Source organism: Danio rerio, chromosome 18, assembly GCF_052040795.2.
Source record: "Danio rerio strain M-AB ecotype USA chromosome 18, GRCz13ab, whole genome shotgun sequence".
NCBI classification, from domain to species: Eukaryota; Metazoa; Chordata; class Actinopteri; order Cypriniformes; family Danionidae; genus Danio; species Danio rerio.
This window is the reverse complement of record NC_141038.1, coordinates 40,477,926-40,498,739: the sequence shown is the minus strand read 5'-3', so window position 1 is coordinate 40,498,739 and position 20,814 is coordinate 40,477,926. Positions and strand designations below refer to the sequence as shown.

The 20,814-nt window shown below is 33.9% G+C and overlaps 2 protein-coding genes across 16 annotated transcripts in view; both read left to right on the top strand.

Moving 5' to 3' along the window:
• Positions 1-20,814, top strand: part of yap1 (Yes1 associated transcriptional regulator) — a 376,699-nt gene that overhangs the window by 237,297 nt on the left and 118,588 nt on the right. The gene's annotated exons all lie outside the window — the stretch shown is intronic.
• The window catches only part of cep126 (centrosomal protein 126), a 29,078-nt gene continuing 18,160 nt past the window's right edge, over positions 9,897-20,814 (top strand). For 3 of the 15 annotated variants that reach the window (XR_015515135.1, XR_015515134.1, XM_087293323.1), the window contains exons 1-6: positions 12,153-12,310; positions 12,406-12,513; positions 12,751-12,867; positions 17,028-17,173; positions 17,315-17,426; positions 19,481-19,667. Coding sequence is in view for 3 of the 15 variants with exons in the window: in XM_087293323.1 (XP_087149449.1) it covers positions 12,446-12,513; positions 12,751-12,867; positions 17,028-17,173; positions 17,315-17,426; positions 19,481-19,667 (630 nt within the window). In the remaining 12 variants the exon portion in view is untranslated. Of the gene's footprint in view, positions 10,024-10,124; positions 10,205-12,152; positions 12,514-12,750; positions 12,868-17,027; positions 17,174-17,311; positions 17,427-19,480; positions 19,668-20,814 lie in introns of those variants that run through there. The other 12 variants (XR_015515132.1, XR_015515131.1, XM_087293321.1 and 9 more) reach the window with 6 other exon arrangements.

Below are 20,814 nucleotides of genomic sequence, written 5' to 3'. Positions count from 1 at the left end.
AATGGTTGCATTCTGTGACATCATATCCTGTTTTTGGTTCGTTTAGATGTCTTTAGTCCATGTTGTGAGACGACCCGCACCTGAGTTTGTTTGGAAGTGGACTTCGATCCATAGTGTCAATGGTGTGGGTCCACCATGTGGAGCAAACCAAGGTTGGGGTGTCAGCATTCACACAAATGTACATTAATAAAAAGAGCAATCATACTAATGTTTGTCTTATTCAAACCAGTCAGGTTTTATTAAAGAGAAACCAGCAAATGTGAACTGTTTTGGGATTTTGCTGGGTCATTGTGTTAAATAAGTTGTTTTTTGTTGGTAAATATAAAGTGTCATAAAAGAATGATATAATCAATCTTTTACCCTGGCTGTAAAATAGCCACATCTGCTGGCTCTGCTCTCTCAAAAAGAAGTGGTAGGTGTTATTCAGAGAGACTGGGATCAACACAAAACTTACAGTATAACTCTTGCACATTTGTCACATAACTCAAGTTCACAAAGTAAACTAGAATATGGACAAATCTGGAAAGAAGCTGAAAGTATAGGTAGGTATTCTGGTGGCCTTCTGCAATAATTATTCTCCTTCTCCAGGCATCTTCGCTTGGTGACTTTGTAATGCTAATAAATGAAACCTTTCAAAGATAAGACCATTACTCCCTGTACAAAATGCACAAAGTTTTCCTCACGGCAATGTGAAGTTTTTTCAGCTTTGACCAATACCATCGGGGGAAATTTCACTCCGAGACTCATTATTTCACCTCATCAGATTATCATATGCTGAAGCCCGGAAGGCAACATTATTTTCAGTGAATCAGTGTGTACCAACCATGACGCCATTCACCTTAAGCATTTCTGTAATTGGCTAATTAAAAGATGAGGTTTTGTAATGATATTGTCTTTAAGGACCCTCAATCAGATTAGACTTTAAATAAGAAACTTATAGCACTGTTGTGTGTTCATTTTGAAGAGGGGAAGAGTATGTGGAGTATGTGGAATGGAATTTCATAATGATCATTCACAACAGAAGGATAGCTTACCAAAGAAAAATGAAGTTTTTACGTCATCTACTCATGCCATTTCGAAAATGGTTTGCATTTTTGAGCTGTGGATTTATTTATATATACATTTTTAATGGGGCTGAGTGCTGTTTTATTCACTTTGTGAACAAAAACTGTTCAAATATTCATCAAAATATATTATTTAAACTTTAAGTCTAAGGTCTAATCGCAATATATTTTACAGCAAAAGGGCTATTTACATATGAAGTCTGCATGTTCTTCATGTCTCTGTGTGTATTAATTTTTGATTTTATTAATTGGGGACTTAATCTCCAGAGCTGACATGATAGTGACTTTACCAGCTTTTTACTGTTTTATTTTAAAAAGTTAGAACTTGAAGATATTGTGGTAAAAAGACATGCCTATATTACTACTGCACAGAAGAATAAATTGTATTATATCTGAAAGTTATAATATTAAGAAGATTTATAAATTATTAAAATTTACTTGATTCAAACGAAGTTCATTAAACATCTTATTTCAACTTTAACAATAATAGATTAACCAATGGAGTCCAGTAAAGTTATAATGAGAGAAAATGGAATTATGAAAGCAAAGTTTAATTTAGCAAAGAATAAAACTGAATTTCAGGGTGAAAAATTAAAACGTCATAAAAGTCAAGATGAACTAGAGCTGGGTGATTAATCGAAAAGTAATCGAAATCGACATGTAGAACCTACACTGTAAAAAATGCAGAGTTTCATTTTAACAAATGTGTGTAGATTGAACATAAAAAAATTAAGTTGTCCCAATGAAATCTCAAGAATTGTGTTGTTCCAGCTCATTTTAAATAAGTAGTTTGAATTAGCAAAAAAATAATTTTTTTAAGTGTATATTTAATCTAATATTTCCAGGATGATCTTTTTAAATAACTTTTCTGCGTGTGGAGTCGCATGACCCTGCTCTGTTAAAGGCTGTGGCTGATACTTCTGTGGCCACTTTGCAGCCACATCTGGTCTCTGGTCAAGTAGGATGATGGACCCATTCTTGAGCCTTACTTTGCACTACATTGATGGGATGCTGCGCCAAAGATGTCTTGAGACGGAATATTTTCTATTACATTAAAATTATTATTTACATTAAAAGATTTGTTTACAGAAGATTCAAGAAATTCACTGTTTAAAATATTATTTGCAGGATATACAAGAGTTATTATATTTATAGGAGATACTGCTTGTTTTTACTTCTAATATATATTATAAGAAAAAAGTGACTTTTTGTTTCAGGCAATGTGTGATTTAATGTCAGCATTGGCAATTTAGCATTGATGTTCAATTAATAATCATTGATAGTAGATAGTTTGTGTTGTCCTTGATTTTCTTCAAATCATGTAATGCAACCTTCATTCAGAAATCTCTCACTTGTAATATGTGAGAATATTTACTGTACAAGACCTGTCAATGAACTACGAGGGCAAAAAAAAATTTAATCATTCACTATTCGTAATCGAGTTAAAATGCAAAATTGCAAAAAATCACAAATTGCAGAATTTACATTACTGACAGTAATCATCAACTCAGCAATTAGTTTTGCACATCATCAACTCAGCAATTAGATCAAGTTGTTAAAACAATTTAATTTGCTTTTTGTGTATGACTATTTTGATGTTTAAATATTATAATTCATGACAGCCTTTAATAGTCTAACATACGACCCACTTTTGGTTACAAGTTGTCGCAAAAGGTCAACCAAAAAGGTCATCAAAAGATTATTCTTCTCTTTCTTGGACAGTAAATGTTTACACGTTCATTGTGGGATTTGTAATTAAGGATACACTTAGCCCTGCAAGTTTTAAACTTCAAATTAAAAACTTGAAAACATAGTCTATTCAAAATGGTTTCATGAATAGTAGTTTTAAAAGTTTTTTTATCAAAGTAGAAACAATACAAACACAAATGTGTGAATAAGACAACACTATACACATGCATATTTTGTGTTGTTCATAAATAAGTTCTTTATCCCCAAAATGGCAAACAACAAGACCATATGTAAGCAAAGCATACCTTTTTTCATCATTTTTATAATTAACTAAATCAACTAGCCTGCAATGCATATATAATCGACAGATTTAAAGGGCACCTGTGAAGAAAATCATCTTTTGTAGGCTGTTTGGACAGAACTGTGTGTAGGTAAAGTGTGTCCACAGTCATACTGGATTGATATAAATTTGATAAGTCTCTTTTTTTTAATTTCCTGACAATAAAAGAGGATCCAAATCCCTCCCATTTTGAGGCCCACTGCAACATGAGGTAGGAGTGCGGTTATAACATGTCTCCATAGTAACACATATAATCAGGGACGGGCAAAAATACATTAAAAAGTATTTTAAAATAAAATACAAAATACCTCAGTTTTACTTGTATCAAAGTAAACTACAAAATACAGCAGCCACAACAAGTGTCAAAATAAAACACTGTATTTTGTATTTTGAAAAATAGTGCAAAATACTTTTACAAGGGAGCATGACATTTCTTCACAAGCTTTCTATCGACAGGCCTATTCAATCAATCCTCTTACCATTAAAGTGATCTAGTGGAGTAAACAATGTCTGACAGCAACGGCAAGTTTCTGAGCAAGTTTAAGGCCGTACTCACACTACAGTTGCCTCGAACCGGGCCAAAGCACGCTTGTCCCCCCCTCCCATCTCCCCCAACGGCCAGCACTCACACTACAATCGGGCCTGGGCAAGCTTACATCATTGATGCTGCGCTGTTCAGTAGTGAATAATTAATAAGCCCAAGTGTACCGCGCTCAGGCCCACCCCTTCCAACCGGGCCAGGGCCGACCAAGTGAACCATGCCTGAGCCCGATTCAGCGCACTCACACTTCTCAAACGATCTGGGAAACGGGCCTGGGCACGGTTCGGATAGCATAGTGCGAGTAGGCCCTAAGTCAGCTTCTCTGCCACACCATTCACCTCTACTGTACATGAATAAGTATTCATAAACATTTAGTTCTCTTTCACTTTAGTATATATTTTGTAAAAATTGTATACATAAAGTCCTGTCTTGAAGAGGATCTCTGGATGAACTGTAAAAAAAAACATTGAAAAAAACATTGCAGATAATGAGTTGGAAAAGTATCTGTTCATTGTGTTTTCATCCATTGCGTGGCCAGTAAAATTGCTTTTAAAATTGCTCTTAACAAGCTAGTTTATTTAATTCACCTATTGCAAATGTCTTTGGATTGTGGGCAAAGCCAGAGCACCCAGAGGAAACCCACACCAACAGGGAGAGAACATGCAAACTCCACACAGAATTGCCAACTAGCCCGGCCGAGACAGTGCTAACTACTAAGCCACTGCCCTTATTTATATTTTTTTTGGTCACATTCATTCATTCATTCATTTTCTTTTCGGCTTAGTCCCTTTTTTATTCCGGGATCACCACAGCGGAATGAACCACCAACTTATCCAGCACGTTTTTACGCAGCGGCAACCCATCTCTGGGAAACATCCACACACACTCATTTATACACACACTTATACACTACAGACAATTTAGCCTGCCTTATTGACCTATACCACATGTCTTTGGACTGTAGGGGAAACCGGAGCACCCGGACGAAACCCAGGCAGACAGGGAGAACATGCAAATTCGACACAGAAACACCAACTGAGCCAAGCCGAGCTGAGGTGCGAACAAGCGACCTTCTTCGTGTGAGGCAACAGCACTACCTACTGGGTAACTAGTAACATCTTCAATCTTAGTAATGATATCTCTAAAAGTCACATTTGCCGTGCAAAAACTGTGCTAAGTTAAACTCACGCATGCGTTGTGTGTGTGTGCATGAATTTTGTAAGGACATTGTGTGTGAATTAACCCCACAACAAATACATCAAATAATCATTGGGAAAATTTTCACTGTAATATTTCTCGCAAACGTTATGTGAGATCTTTTTCCTTCATGTCTGTCACTGTGCTGTTTATCTGATGCTGCTGAGACGGAGACACTCTTATACCAATATTCTGAAAAGTATAATAAATAATATGATGGGTGTTTTGAGATGAAACTTTACAGACACATCCTGGAGACATAAAAACGTATCTTAAATCTTATAAAAGGATAAAATATGTGCCCTTTAAGTCTGTGTATCTGTGAACAGGTTTCGTTTTGATTCATAGTCATATGCACGTTAAACTTTTCTAAAAAACACAAAGTCAAAACTTTTCCTTTTTAAGTACATTGTTGTCCGCAAACGAACACCTCAGACTTTAAACAAGTGGACGGATATTGACTTTCAAAAATAAAAGTAAGAGCGTGACAGCGAGCCCAAGTCTCTGCTATTTACTTTCTGATTATCCCTTCTCAGAACATGGGGACAAATTCAATTCCCAATAAGACCAAATAAATACAGTCCAATCGAAATCCGGTTACCTTGTGTTTTACAGAGGAGAGGGCCAATCAATCCCAGACGATGCGGCTTGTGTGAGACACCTTTTTTGTGACACGTCAGCCACCAGTCTGGGAGAAATGATCACTCATGTTACCCTGAGGGCCACAATAAAAGCGAGGAAAAGCTGGCTTTCACTGTCAGACTCTCTCAACGCTATTGAAGCACTTTCCTCCTCAGATGACAGTTCGACACAATTGTACTAGCAAAATTTATCTGACCCCCATCTCTCCAGACACGCTCTCTTTGCCACACATAGCCTACACACACATTTTCCCACCCACGAATAAAAAGAAAAAAAACGGGTCAACAGCGCCCTCTAGAGCTATGACACGGAAGAAGCGATCAGTCATAAGTGGCATTAATGGAGCATTAACGTCTCCTGCTGGAGAAAATGATCTACTGTGATTTAAAAACGCAACAATTTTGCCCTGTGAAGTTTTTCCAAAAGCCCTTAAGATGAAAGAAGGGCAACACCTCAAGGTTTGTTTTTTTAATGTGTTAATGTGTGCTAATATCAGGACAGTATAAGCAGCTTTAATCCCTATGCGGCGTGGAAGAGCACTTCTGAGGCAGCATACATTTCACACCCTCAGTGTTTCATTGTGACTGTAAATCCGGATCAGAGAGGATGTCTCACAGTAACTGGATTACAGAGATCTGGATTACATTTGTCCTCCACATGCTTAGCCTGGGTTTATTATTTGCTTAGTACAAACGGGGGGTTCAAGAGGGAAATAGAAGAAACAAGAACCTGGGAGTCAGTGTAAGTCATTTTCATTCATTCCAGATCTCCTGTAAACAACAGCTTAACTGTGGCAGCAAACCGTACGGCTGATAAAAGATTACTGGTGAAAATTTTACAGGCAAACTTTTTGCTTAGTCTATAAATTAAATCATCCAGTAACTTGTACTTATCTGTACTTATCTGTAGTTAGAGTTTTAATGAAGATAATAATAATGGCATAATCTGACAGATTTGCATAAAAGGATCTACAGATTACTAGAAAATAAATTAAGCAGCTTTATTCAATGATTGCTAGCAAATTTTGTTAATAATCACAAAGAACCTGCAAGTAGCACTAAATTAAATGTGAACATTTATCTAAACTAGTAAACTAGTTTAGTATCTAAACTAAACTAGTATTTTCTTGTCAAATAAACAGCAGTAATCATATATTTAAAAGAATACATTAAATCATTATATAAGTCAAAAGGATTCATTATAAATGAAATGACTAATAATTTATAACAATAGAAAAGTCATTTACAAAAAGGTAATACATAAAATTGAGAGATAAAGATATTTTTGTTAACTTTACATATGTGGTTATTATATATCCCAGTGATTTTTGAAATTGAACAATCTGCTTAATAAACAAACTTGTAATTCGTATGTATATTTTTTACATACTATTTTTTCTATGTAGTTCTCCTGTATTTTAAATTACTGAATCTATTTATTCACACATTTATCCTAACGTTTTGCTTCACTTCTATTCTAAATTTCACCAATTTTGCATCACATGTTAAAGGTGACTTTATGCAGGGATTGTGAGCAAAAATACACTAAAATGTATTTTAAAATAAAATACTAAATACATATATTTTAAGTGTAGCAAAAAATTCTACAAAATACAGCAGCCACAAAATAAAATTGTATTTTAAAAATACTACAAAATACTTTTAAAAGGTAGCATGAAATTTCTTTGTAAACCTTCCATAAACAGGCCTATTGGACCGATTCCATTAAACTGCCTTAGTAAAGTAAACAATGTTTGATAACAACAGATATTCTCTGCCACTTCATTCACCTACAGGGCCAAGTTGTGGCATAATAAAAGTTGAACTTGTAATCCAAAGGTAACTTGTGTATCTCTTTAAGTTTAGTATACATTTTGCACAAATCTTACAGAAAGTCTTGTCTTGAAGATGATGTCCTATAGCAGTGATCACCAAACTTGTTTCTGGAGGTCCGGTGTCCTGCAGATTTCAGCTCCAACCCTAATCAAACACAACTAAAACCTAATCAAGGTCTTACTAGGTATACTTGAAACACCCAGGCAAGTTGGAGCTAAACCTTGCAGGGCAACGGACCTCCAGGAACGAGATTGGTGACCCCTGTCCTATAGTTTAGACCATTTGATGCTGATAATGGTCACTAAAATTCTGATCATCCATATTACATCACATTTCTTAGGCAAACATGCTGAATTGTACACTATAGCCATTATATATTTCTGGTCTTAGCATTGCTCAAAAGTTGTTTTCAATGGTTGTTGACTTTAACAACTAAATATACCCTCACCCATTGACTGTTACTTTCTTTAAGCATAATTTCCATCCATCCAATCATTCACCACCTTCTTAAAATAAATTAGTTTTATGTTCTGATCTTAAACTTAGGCAAATAATGAGAAAGCACCAATCAGAGACTTCATTTTTAAGATGTCATTATGTAAAATACTTGCAAAGTATTTTACAGTATTTTTAAACTACAAAAATAAAAGACACTCAAGTATTTTGATACAAAATATTAAGCCATTTTCATGAACCCTATCAAATACAAATCACAAAATACTAATTTGTATTTAAAATACATACAGTACATTGTACATAAATACTGCCCATCCCTGACTGTATGTATAACTTTTACGTAATGTACTATTTTGCATATATTACATTGCTGTGATTTGCAAGTGAAATGTTAATTTACAGTTCTTTGTGTGAATTTACATATACAAATACTTTTTCAGTCATATATACTGTTATTCATTCATTTTCTTTTCGGCTTAGTCCCTTTAATAATCCGGGGTCGCCACAACGGAATAAATTACCAACTTATCCAGCATATGTTTTATGCAGCGGATACCCTTCCAGCTGCAACCCATCTCTGGGAAACATTCATACACACTTATTCACACTCATAAATTATGGACATTTTAGGCAAGGCAAGTTTATTTATATAGCACATTTCATGGCAATTCAAAGTGCTTTACAGAAACAGGAACAAAAGAGACAAGTGTAAGAAAATAAAAACAAATAATAAGAATTATAAAAAAAAGAATAAAAATAGATACAACAGATAAAATAAGTTGTAAGATAATGAAAATTTAGCCTACCCAATTCACCTGTACTCCATGTCTTTAGGACTATGGGGGAAACCGGAGCACCCGGAGGAAACCCACTCAAACAAAGGGAGAACATGCAAACTTCACACAGAAACGCCAACTGACCCAGCCGAGGCTCGAACCAGCGACCTTCTTGCTGTGAGGTGACAGTACTACCCACTGCGTCACGCATACCCTGTTATATATTTGTAAATTTTAATGTCACTGCTTTTGTATCCGTATATTTTCACTCATTTATCCCTTTTCACTTTAAGCGTGAATTTAAAGATTTTGTATTTTGATTTAGTTATTTAAATTAGTGCCGTCAAACGATTAATTACAATTAATCACATGAGATAAATGTTTGTATTTAAATATTAATATACATGTGTGCAGTGTATATTTACATATATGTATAAATACAAATATATTACAGATATATTTTTATGTACATTATATATATATAGTTTATTTATATAGCACATTTCATACACAGTGGCAATTCAAAGTGCTTTACATAAACAGGAATAAAAAAGACAAGTTTAGGACATAAAATGCAGACAATAAAAATGATTAAAAACAGATAAAAACAATTTAAAATGTGTTAAAATAGGTTATAAAAAAATGAAAAAGAAAACGAAAAACATAATAGTGCAATCTGTCGGACGTAGCACAGTGCTCATACTGTAAAGGCACAGCTAAACAGATGTGTTTTCAGTCTTGATTTGAACATGCATAATGTAAAAGCAGTTTTAATTTTTTAAGCCATTTTTAGAACAAAATTATTAGCCCCTTTAAGCTATATATTTTTTAATCCTCTACAGAACAAATCATCGTTATACAATAACTTGCCTAATCACCCTAACCTGCCTAGTTAACCTAATTAACTTAGTTAAGCCTTTACATGTCACTTTAAGCTGTATAGAAGCTCTTGAAAATATCTAGTAAAATATTATTTCCTGTCATCATGGCAAAGATAAAATAAATCAGTTATTAGAAATGAGTTATTAAAAATATAATGTTTAGAAATGTGTTGAAAAAAATCAGCTCTCTGTTAAACGGTAATTAGGAAAAAATAAACAAGGGTGCTAATAATTCAGGGGGGCTAATAATTCTGACTTCAACTGTATATATATATATATATAATTGTGTATTTTTGTTTTGAATGCGATTAATCATGATTCATCAGCACAAATTTAAATGTATTCACTCACTCACTTATCCATTAAAATAATTATCTTATATTTTATTTTATTTTTTATTTTATTTATTTTTTATTTTTTGCATGTGTGAACTGTGCATTTTCACTCACCGTTTTTTTCATCTTCACATGTCAAGTGTGAATTTAAAGCTGCCGATGGCACAGCACAGGAGCAGATTCTGCTGCACACTGATGCATCTCACAGTCAGGAGGGTCAGTCACAGGAGGACAGTCATGTAGAGATCCTAGACAGCGAGAGAGGAGGTGGTTCAAAAGAGTCTATGTCATGCTGGAACAAACATACCTGAACGGGTCGACACGGCTTGTCAGCTACTTACATTCACACTCTAACATCTCTAACCCAGCAGCTTCACTTCAATTCACACTTTGCAGCGGCTGTGACAGACAGGATCAACCCTGGGAAGACCCGCCATTCACAACTTCAGTTAAGTGATTTAAAGCAGTTAATGTGTGAAAGACCTTCAAATAAAGACTACATCATGAGGGACAGATGGGCGGAAATTTTAGGGGAAACTGCTGTAATTATAATAATGCCACATTTTTATAATAAATTGTTTTTTTATTATTGTTTTCGTTTTTTTTTTATAAATCTGTTGCACCTGTTTGTGTAAATATCAAACCTTGTGTGCATTTATATACCTTCTTGCCATTTTCTTTTTTTTTCTCAGAAATGTTACATTTTCTTGCAATTGTGAGTTTTTTCTCCACTCAACAATGACTAATTCAGTGCTTTTCAGGGTATTTTAATTCATTATAAGCATTTGACTGATTCATCTGAATGATTAAGCGAAATTTTTTCATGATTGTATGATTTAGTATGATTAGCACAAAATATTTTGATCACCCCCTGGTGGTTGGATATAGCTTAATAGGTCATAAAGTATTTTATTTATTTATTTATTTATTTATTTATTTATTTATTTATTTATTGATTCGTTTGTTTGTTTGTTTGTTTGTTTGTTTATTTATTTATTTATTTATTTTATAATAAAAATGCCAAAGGGGTCAAATCTACTGACCCCTAAAGGGATAATATAACAGGCCTGAAGCCAGGGGGGTTCGGGTGGTTCGGAAGACCCACACCTCACTGACAAATGTCCAGAATTTGCCCCATACATGAGCTCATTTGTCCTATTTTGACTGCTATGCCATCATAAATATTGATAATAACCCATTAAAAAAAGGTTTAAAGACTAAGCGGAATTGGCTGACGCTTTGGTGTGACTTTAGCTAATCCGTTTTGGCCATTGCTAACATATATTTTATTCTTACAATTTGACGCAAAAGAAGTCTTGTTTCACTGCAGAGTTGTTGTGAAACTTTATTCTTGAAACAAAAGATGAGCAAGTTGCACCAAAAGCAGCCCATATTGAAACTGAATTGAATACTAGTTTGGCTAGAACAATGGTGAATCTTTACATTATATTATCATGTTTTAATATATATATTTTTTTATTCAAAGGGCCAAATTCTGACTGAGAACAGCTGAGTGTGCTGGCCAGTTTGTTAGTTGCCTGATAAATGACAATAGACTACAGTTTTTAATTTAAAACTTTAACAGATTCTTATTATTTTTCTAATGATATATGATGTAATTAATATGTATTTTAAAAATAAGTATTATTTCACATTTATTTATTATAAAATCTTTAGGAAATGTTTTTGATATATCAAAAAGTGCATTTATGATGACCATCCGACAAGCTAATTCAGCTAAATAGTGCTTAAAATGTCACTATAATGCAGTAATTAAATTACATAATTAAATAGAAAATAAAGAGTACAACTGCAAAAAATGTCTACTTTTGGAGAAAAAAATAACCCCCTCTTTCACCAGGCTGGCTATGGGTCTGTATATTGCTTACATTTTTCAACATATAGACAACACATTATTTGAAGACCGAGTGTTTGTGTAGGCCTACTCCAACTCATCCTGGTGGTAGGCTATATATTGGTATATTTGGCTGTATGGGTGTTCAGTTGTTAACATTACCTCTTTTTGTGTAGGCTACTTACATGGGAAAAGTGTATCTTTTTTTCAAGGCAGGTGCAGGTGAAATATTAGGACCTCGTGGTTAGGAAGTGCGCCACGATGCAAGTAACTTATTCACAATATTAACCTGTAGAATAACTGACCGAAACCGGTAAACTGAGAAATTTACAACTGACATCAGACTGCTCACGTAGACATTCCAAGAATGAAAAATGTATGTGTCGCTACAAGAAAGTAACCTGTTGAGTATTCAAATGATCCAGCAGGGAGCAGCAGTGTATTAAATCCGCTGAGATTGAGGAGGATCAATCCCTTCTGACTGACGTGACGTGACCGCGCCTCCACCGTGAGTTTGTGTCTGTTGTCAAGGAAGCGCGTCACTGGTTACTGACATGGCGTAACTCTTTCACCTGTAGAGAATGGCGATGAAGGGTTAACGTTACCTTAACCTGATATAATTTAACACAATGACAAGATAACACGCACTCGGTTTGGATAAATTAAGTATCATACCAAAAGGACGTCATAAAGTCAGAGGTAGTACATGTTACCTGTTTGACGTTCCACCGGCTTTCTAGTCTTTACCTTGTTGTCATTCTTCAGTATTTTCCTTTTGAAGCCTTTTGTTCCAGCTATGTTATTGCGCGATAAGATACAGTTTTGGCTATATGGATGAGATATTCGTTTTGTGGAGACCTGATATTTGGGATGTCAGTCATGGAGGACACACTTTCTTACTCGTATCCTTTTTTGTGTGTGAATTATATGTGGATATTGTAGTCTATTCAGCTGTAATTTACTGTAGCAAAACAATTGGCTTAGTTGATTATTTGTACAGATTTTTTTATGACTAACACTAAACAAACAAAGCACACATTATATATATATATATATATATATATATATATATATATATATATATATATATATATATATATATATATATAAGTACCTTCCTTAACTTTGCATCACATTAGCATCAGATCAGGTGTATATGGAGAAACTGAAGATGAAAGGGAAGTGCTGTTACAGGAGCAGAGGTACTGTCGGGCTCGGGCTCGAAAGCTTTCTCTGGAAACTAATCGCAGAAGAAAGTAAGTGTGACAAAAATGTATCTGATTTTATGTTGATTTCATTACTGCATGGGATTTTGGCTCATTTTATGGGTGGCTGATGAATTTACATCAAAGTGTATTTTATGTAAATTACATTATATTATTATATAAATTTGGTGTCAAAACATTTATCACTAAGTTAAGCAATTGCTGGAAAATTTCCACTAACTAATTTTTAAAACATTGTAGTGCAAAAATTAAAATAGCATTTTCATTAAAAATGTGCTCAATCTATTTATCTGTAAACATTTTTGTTTGTTTTTTTTACATTTGTGCACAATGTATGTAAACTTCAACACAAACATTATTTTAGTTTTATTAAAAAATCTCCGGACTCATCTTTGTCAGTTAAAAGTACATTTTCATAAAGATTTACATTTACAAAAATAACAAACATTTGCAATAGTACATTTATATGTATGTCTGCTGTAAATTTATTTTCTAAAGCATTTAATACATTTCAACGTGGATATAAAAGCACACAGCTCTTTCTGTTGGTCTCTGAAGACCTGTTATGAGATGGCGTAAACAAGAAAAAAAGCATCAGTGTATTCACCAACAAGGCAACTATGTGCTAAAAGACTGCCGGGCAAGAGTCCCAGCGATCAGAAGCAATGCACACCAGCTGAATACAGTGTTGACAGTGAGTGTCAGATATACTAAGAACTGTCTCCATGCTGTTAATGACTCAGTCTGGGGTTTTGACCTGGTCAGTCTCTGTGCACATTGAAAGTGAAGCTACCCTACAGTGCGCAGATACTGTTATACAATCCTTTACTTGTCAGCCAGGATTTACTTGCTTGAAATAGAAGCTCTAAGAGCAAAGAAAGAGTACTTTATACAAAGCAGTGATGATGAGGAAGAAGAGACTGTTTTGTCAGTTCAGAGAAAAAATTAAAAATGAAAATGGAAAGTCTAAAAAAAATCATTATATTAATTCAAACTATCACTGTTTAAAATTGATCAATATGACTAAAATAACTTGGTTTAAAGCATGTGATATTTTAATAATATCTTTTTAGATTTCATAAATACGATTATTCAAACTGTTTTAACTTAGAAGGTCTTAAAAGGTCTTTTAGTTGTATAGTTTTTAGTTTAAGTAAAACTTTGATTTAGTTAACTTTAGTTAAACTTTAGTTTAACATTTTTTAGTTTTCAGTTTAACTATTTTTAAAGAATACATCAGTGTCATTGACATGATGATTTTTCTGATATTTTTAATTAAAACAAATTACAAAAATCAATCACAATTAAAGCTATATCAAAATAAACATACATTAAAATAAATATAATATATAATATAAAATATAATATAAATAATTGTATAATTAAGAGAAACAAAGCCACTTAGACAGCTTAACAGATCACCTAATAACCAATCCTAAAAATTCAGTAGTTTAAGTACATTCATATACATGTATTCATAGTAAATACATAGATAGTATATTCCTTCAGTTCTGTGTGTATGCATGTCAATGACAAGACATGCCATATCTCCATTTTTGATATTTCATATTATTATTATTTATCAGGGTGGTACATACTGCAGAAAAAAGGTCATTAATTGACAAAATTCCTGAAATTAACCTTAATTGTGTTGCCATAATATTATATATTACATAATACACTGTGGGGATGCAGTAGCACAGTAGGTAGTGCTGTCGCCTCACAGCAAGAAGGTTGCGTGGGTTTCCTCCGGGTGCTCCGGTTTCCCCCACAGTCCAAATACATGCGGTGCAGGTGAATTGGGTAGGCTAAGTTGTCCATAGTGTATGTGTGTGTGAATGAGTGTGTATGTGTTTCCCAGTGATGCGTTGCAGCTGGAAGGGCGTCCGCTGCGTAAAACATAAGATGGATAAGTTGGTGTTTCATTCCGCTGTTCGACCCCCGATTAATAAAAGGGACTAAGCCAAAAAGAAAGAAATTATAAAAATACACCGTCCCCACACATATCCGCCAGATATTGAAATGTCTCCACCAATAATTTGATTCACTTTGAAAAAAATGGCGCCGTCATTATTAACCTAGACATGCAGAAACAGTTAAATCTCATTTTTCCTTGAGTCACACCACCCCAAAACACATATAAACATTGTGATTGGCTGAGCCTTTGCCTTCTGTCATGTGAGAGGCTGTAGCTGCTAACATTCTTTCAACATGACATCTGGCCTGTAGCCAGCTCATTGAAAGGGGTCGTTATTTTTTTTTTTTTTTCGGAAAAACTGAACCTTTTTGCAGTTATTTGCCCCATTTTCTATTTAACTATTATACTAATATTTATGGATAATTATGTGTAAATATTGCTTTTTAGTGACATTTTAAGAACTATTTTTTGCTGGATTATCTTGTTGGATGGTTATCAAAATCACACTTTTTGATGTACCAAAAATATTTTGGTACATCAAATTACAAATGGTACTTACATAATTACAATTTTGTCAAATTGCTTACCATGCTATATTACTATTTTTAGTGTTTAGTGTTTTTAGTGTTTTATTAAAAATGTGCATTTAAACTGTACATTTTATAGTACAGTTTTTATAAATTAATAAATAACATTTTTATAAATTTTTTATATGAAAAGATTTTTTTAAATCTTATTTTTAAAATATAAATGTATTATCATATATCATTACATTTTTTAGAAACCTGTTAAAACTTGTTTTAAATTGAAAACTGAAGCCTACAGGCAAATAACAATCTGGCCAGCACATTTAACTTTCCTCAGTCAGAAACTGGCCATTTGAATAAAAAGAAAAATTATAACATAATAAGAAGAATAATCCAACCTTTGGCCTTTCAAATCCCCCTTGGCCTGGGGGGATTTGACTCACATGGCCCCACCAATGTCAAGTGCAAACCTACGCCCTTGACATAATAAAAATCTTAAATCTAAAAAGAATACTATTTTTAAAGAATAAAGAAATTTAAAAAAATAACACTTCAAATTTAATTCAGGTTGCTATTTTTATTCTCCATGATTGTAGGTGCTCTGACAGACAGCTCAATGGGTTTGCATCATAGTCATGCGCTACATTCTGTGCCACTAACAAATTAATTAAGCTGAAATGCATCTGCTAGAGAAAGCTCAAGTTTCTGTTTACCCTGGAAAGTAAACGTCTGAGATAACAGCAGCTTGCGCAATAGTCTGATATTGCCAATTAGATTAAAGTTTCATTTCCATTAGAAGTCAAGTAGTGCATTTGATATGCTGCAAACAGTTGCCAAAGTTTTCATCCTTCCGCCTTTAAACAAATTAATAATATCGTTAAAAGGATCAAACTGCCTTAAGTACAGGAGTAATGTGTGACCTCCTATTGGTGTTGGTTAAAAGCCTCGCTGCTGCATTCTGCACTACTTGCAATTGATCCATGAAAGATTTGTTCAGACAAGTACACAGAACACTACAATAATCCACCCGTGAAGAGACAAAGGCATGGACAAGCAGCTTCATCTCTTTCTTTAAAACAACATTTCTGATTTTTGCAATGTTCCTCAGATGTAAAAAGCATGTTCGAACAATAGACTTAACATGGCTATTAAAACATATTGAGAGCAATACTCATCACATGCTTTAAAAATAATTGGTTGTTGTTACAATTTTAAGTTTAGTGAAAGTTAATCACTCTTTTACAGTGTGGGTTACAACAACCCAGATTCCTTTGAGCAAACATGGAGATGAATTGATTTATTGAAAAACCAAATACATTTTACTTGCACTGCCAGGTTATTTTTCCATGGGTTATTTTATATTAGCTTGTTATTTCGATATTAGCGTGTTATGTACTAATGATAGTTCACCCAAAATTGCAAATTCATCATTTAATTACACTTCACTTTATCCAAACAAGTTTGACTATCTTTCTTTTATTGAACACAACAGAATATATTTTGAAGAATGCCAGAAACCTGTAATCATTGACATTCATAGTATTTTTTTTCTACTTTAGAAGTCAATGTTTACAGGTTTTCAGATTTCTTCAAAATATCATATTTTGTGTGTTCAACAGAATAAAGAAGCTCAATCAATGGTGAGTAAATAGAGAGTATTTCTTTGATTTTTGAGTAAACTATCCCTTTAATAAGCTGATATATTGGCATGCATGTAAACCGTCTGGCTGTTTTTCTATTTTCAGGGCTCTAGATGAGAAAAGAAAACAGTGGGATGTTCAGGAGCAGAGACTAAGGGAGAATATTCTACAACAGCGCCATCAGCAGGTCCAGGAGGCCACAGAGAACTTCCAAAGAGCTCATCTCCCGCCTTCCCAAAGGAAAAGACCCGGTATGTTCAGTGAAAAGTCAGGTGAACACTAATCCATGTGTTTACATGCACTGTGTTAGTAGTACTATAAGGTCAGTGTGTGTGTTGTAAACAGTCCGTCTGCCATAAACAGTAAATAGGGTGATTTGTGTTCTGCAGCAGCCTTTAAGAGAAGAACACCCAACCTTGACGAAGCACTTCATCATATTCAAGGCAGTCCACTCTTATATACTCATCCATCTCAATTTTGGTCTGGTGCCTCCCCTGCTAGCAGGTACGACATTACTGCCATCACAATATATCATAACGGGCAGAACTATTATAGTCAGCTATTACTAAAACATAAAACTAAAGCCCTTTTATTACATCAAATGAAGTAAATGTTAACTGATATGAAACATTAAAAGCATTTAGCCTATTTTATTGCTGCTACAGAATTTTCAGTGTACATTAAAGGTTCTAATTTAACTTGATAGATTTAAATAACTACTGTAAAAATGGATTATATTTTAAAATGGTAACACTTATTTTATTCTATAAAGATCATATTTCTTCACAATAAAAAAAAACATTCACACATAAAGAATTTATTTTTCAGAAAGGGATATTTGGCCAGAATAACAAAACTTTTAAGTAGTTTCACCAAATATTGCTTTCTTTATTCTTCTTAAGTTAAAACATTAAAATTTGCTTATCTAAAAAATGTATATACAGTGCTCAGCATATATATAACAACACCCCTCACAAATCTATCTTTTAAATTCATATTTTAAATAGGAAGCTATACAATATTATTATGCATATACATTACATGCCCGTAGCCAGCCTGTTAAAAGAGGAGGTTCTTTTTTCTGAAAAAGTTGACCTTTTTTTGCAGTTATTTGCCTCATTTATTCAATTATGCATTTTAGTGACATTTTAAGAACTAATATTTGCTGGATCAGCTTGTCGGATGGTGATCATAACCACACTTGTTTTAATGCAGCAAAAAAAATTGTAGGAGTGCTCACCAGACTATTTTACTATGAAGTTTTTACATGCAAATTTAGATTCAAACTGTCAGTTAATTCAGTTTTATAAATAGTATTATGAGATTAAGCATTTTAAATAAATAATTGAAAAAAAAGTAAAATACTTATTTTAAATACAATACAATAAAATAAATAAATGTATTATTATTTATCATTTACAAATAGGGATCTGCTAAAATTTATTTTAAATTAAAAACTGCAAACTATGGGCAAATAAAAACTTGCCAGCTCATTCAACTTTCATTCATTCTTTCATTTTCTTTTCGTCTTTGTCCAAAATAATTAATCTGGGGTCGCCACAGCAGAATTTTTATGCAGCACATACCCTTCCAGCTGAAACCCATCGCTGGGAAATGAATTTAGCCACTTGAATAATTAAAAATTAAGTTTGTCTTAAATCCTTGTCTTAAATCCTAAAGTTTATGATGGTACAGCAGTCAAAAATGGGATAAATTAGCTCATATAGGGGTCAAATTCTGGAATTTGTCAGTTGGGTGGGGTTCAAAACACCCGAACCCCCCTGGCTATGGGCCTGCATTAGATTAGTCAGTACTGAAGCCAAATCTGGAGCTTATTAAACAAAATAACTTAATGGTCAAAAACTAGTTCACCCAAATTTATATGTGCATTCACACGCATACACTACGGCCAATTTAGCTTATTCAATTCTTATTTTTTGTAACTTGCATTAACCGTGCCTGAGCGTTTCTTTCCTGTCCGCAACCCTTTTCCAAAGTCATCTGGTGAGATACTCTGTAAAAAACGGTAATAGGACGGTATTCTGTATTAGCTGTGGCCAAATGTTTATCTACTGCTAAATGATATTGTCACGTTTTCTCCTGTTTAAAGGATTGTAAGGGAGGGTAGAATTATTGTTTTATTTACAGAACTTTATTTTCGGTTTAGGTAAGAGATCTAATATTAGGTAGCATACTCTTTTGTTTGTTGTTTTGGCCTTTTGTTCCCTTGTTTTGATATTGGAAATATTTATGTTAATAAATCTGTTACCCCTTTTCGACAACTTGACCTGTCTGTATGTGCTTGGGGAACAGTAAAGAGGACTCTGGGTGACCTCTTTTAATAGACGGTCATCCTTATCCTTATGTGCGTAGCGAGGTGCTTCTGCTACGTAACAAACAGAAGAAAGACAATCATAAAAGTTTATAACCACTTATGTGTGCGTAAATGCTGAAGAAATCTTTATTTTTAGGTGACCTATCCCTTCATGCTGCATTTTTTGTATCAGAGGTACAAAGCTAATATAGTTCATCATCACAATGCCTACGCTTTATTTCAGGAGCTGCACTCCCTCGCCCAAGCCTTTAGGGGGCGCTCGTCACCTGCGTGCCTTATCAGCAGCAGAGGCCTACACCAAACTCCTGCAGGAGAAGAGCCTGAGTAACTTCCAGAACAACCAGACGTTCTTCCTCAATGATCAGAAAGAGAGCCAGACTCTTTTGAGAGAAAAAGAGCAAGATCCACAGGTTAATACATACGCTTCAAAACATACACATCAATTTAAAGGTAATAAGGGATAGCTTACCAAAAAATGAAATAACTGTCACCATTTACTCATCATCACACACTTGTTCCCAACCTGTTTGACTTTCTTTTTCCTATTGAATACAAAAGAAGATATTTTGAAGAATGTTAGAAGCTGCTAACCATTGGCATTTATAGTAGGAAAAACGAAAACTGTGGAAGTCAGTGGTTACCGCACAATGATAATGAACTGTCCCTTTATATACGCTGACAGATAATGTCAATTAAGGGCGGCATGGTGGTTCAGTGGTTAGCACTGTCACCTCACAGCAAGAAAGTCACTGGTTTAAGTCCCGGCTGGGCCAGTTGGCATTTCTGTTTGGAGTTTATCCCCGTGTTGGCATGGGTTTCCTCCAGGTGCTACGGTTTCCCCCACAGTCCAAAGACAGATGCTGTGGGTGAATTGGATTAACTAAAATTGGTCTTTGTGTAATCAAAGTGTTAATGTGAGTGTGTATTGGTGTTTCCCAGTACTGGATTGTTGCTGGAAAGGCATCTGCTGCATAAAACATACGCCAGGAGTTGTCGGTTCATTCTGCTGTGGCAACCTCTGATAAATCAAAGACCAAACTGAAGGAAAATTAATGTATGAATTTTGTGAATTATTTAGAAATATGTCATTTTGAAATGAAATTTTTAACAGTGCATAATTGTAATTCGATTCAGTTTAATTCAAGTTAGTTTGTATATCATTTATTATTTCAAAGCAGTTTTATACTTTACAATTAAAAATAATAAATAAGCCTGGAAAGTTCTTAAAAACAAACATGAAAGTGCTTGAATTAGAATTGTAATAAAAAAGATTATGGTGTTATTTCAACAATTGTCTTGTTCTGATGTCAAAAACAGAACAAAAAAAGGAAGAAATTCTTCATTTAAAAATCTTTAATTAATAGTAATGCAACAATAATGCACATTTTTTTTAGATTTTAGAAACCGCATCTGAATATTATCAGTATTGAATTCAACTAATTTATTAAAATTCATTGAAAATGAACTCTGACATTTTTAATGTAAATAATAAGGGCCCTATCATACACCCGGCGCAATAAGGCGCAAGACGTGTTTGCCACGATGTGTTGCTATTTT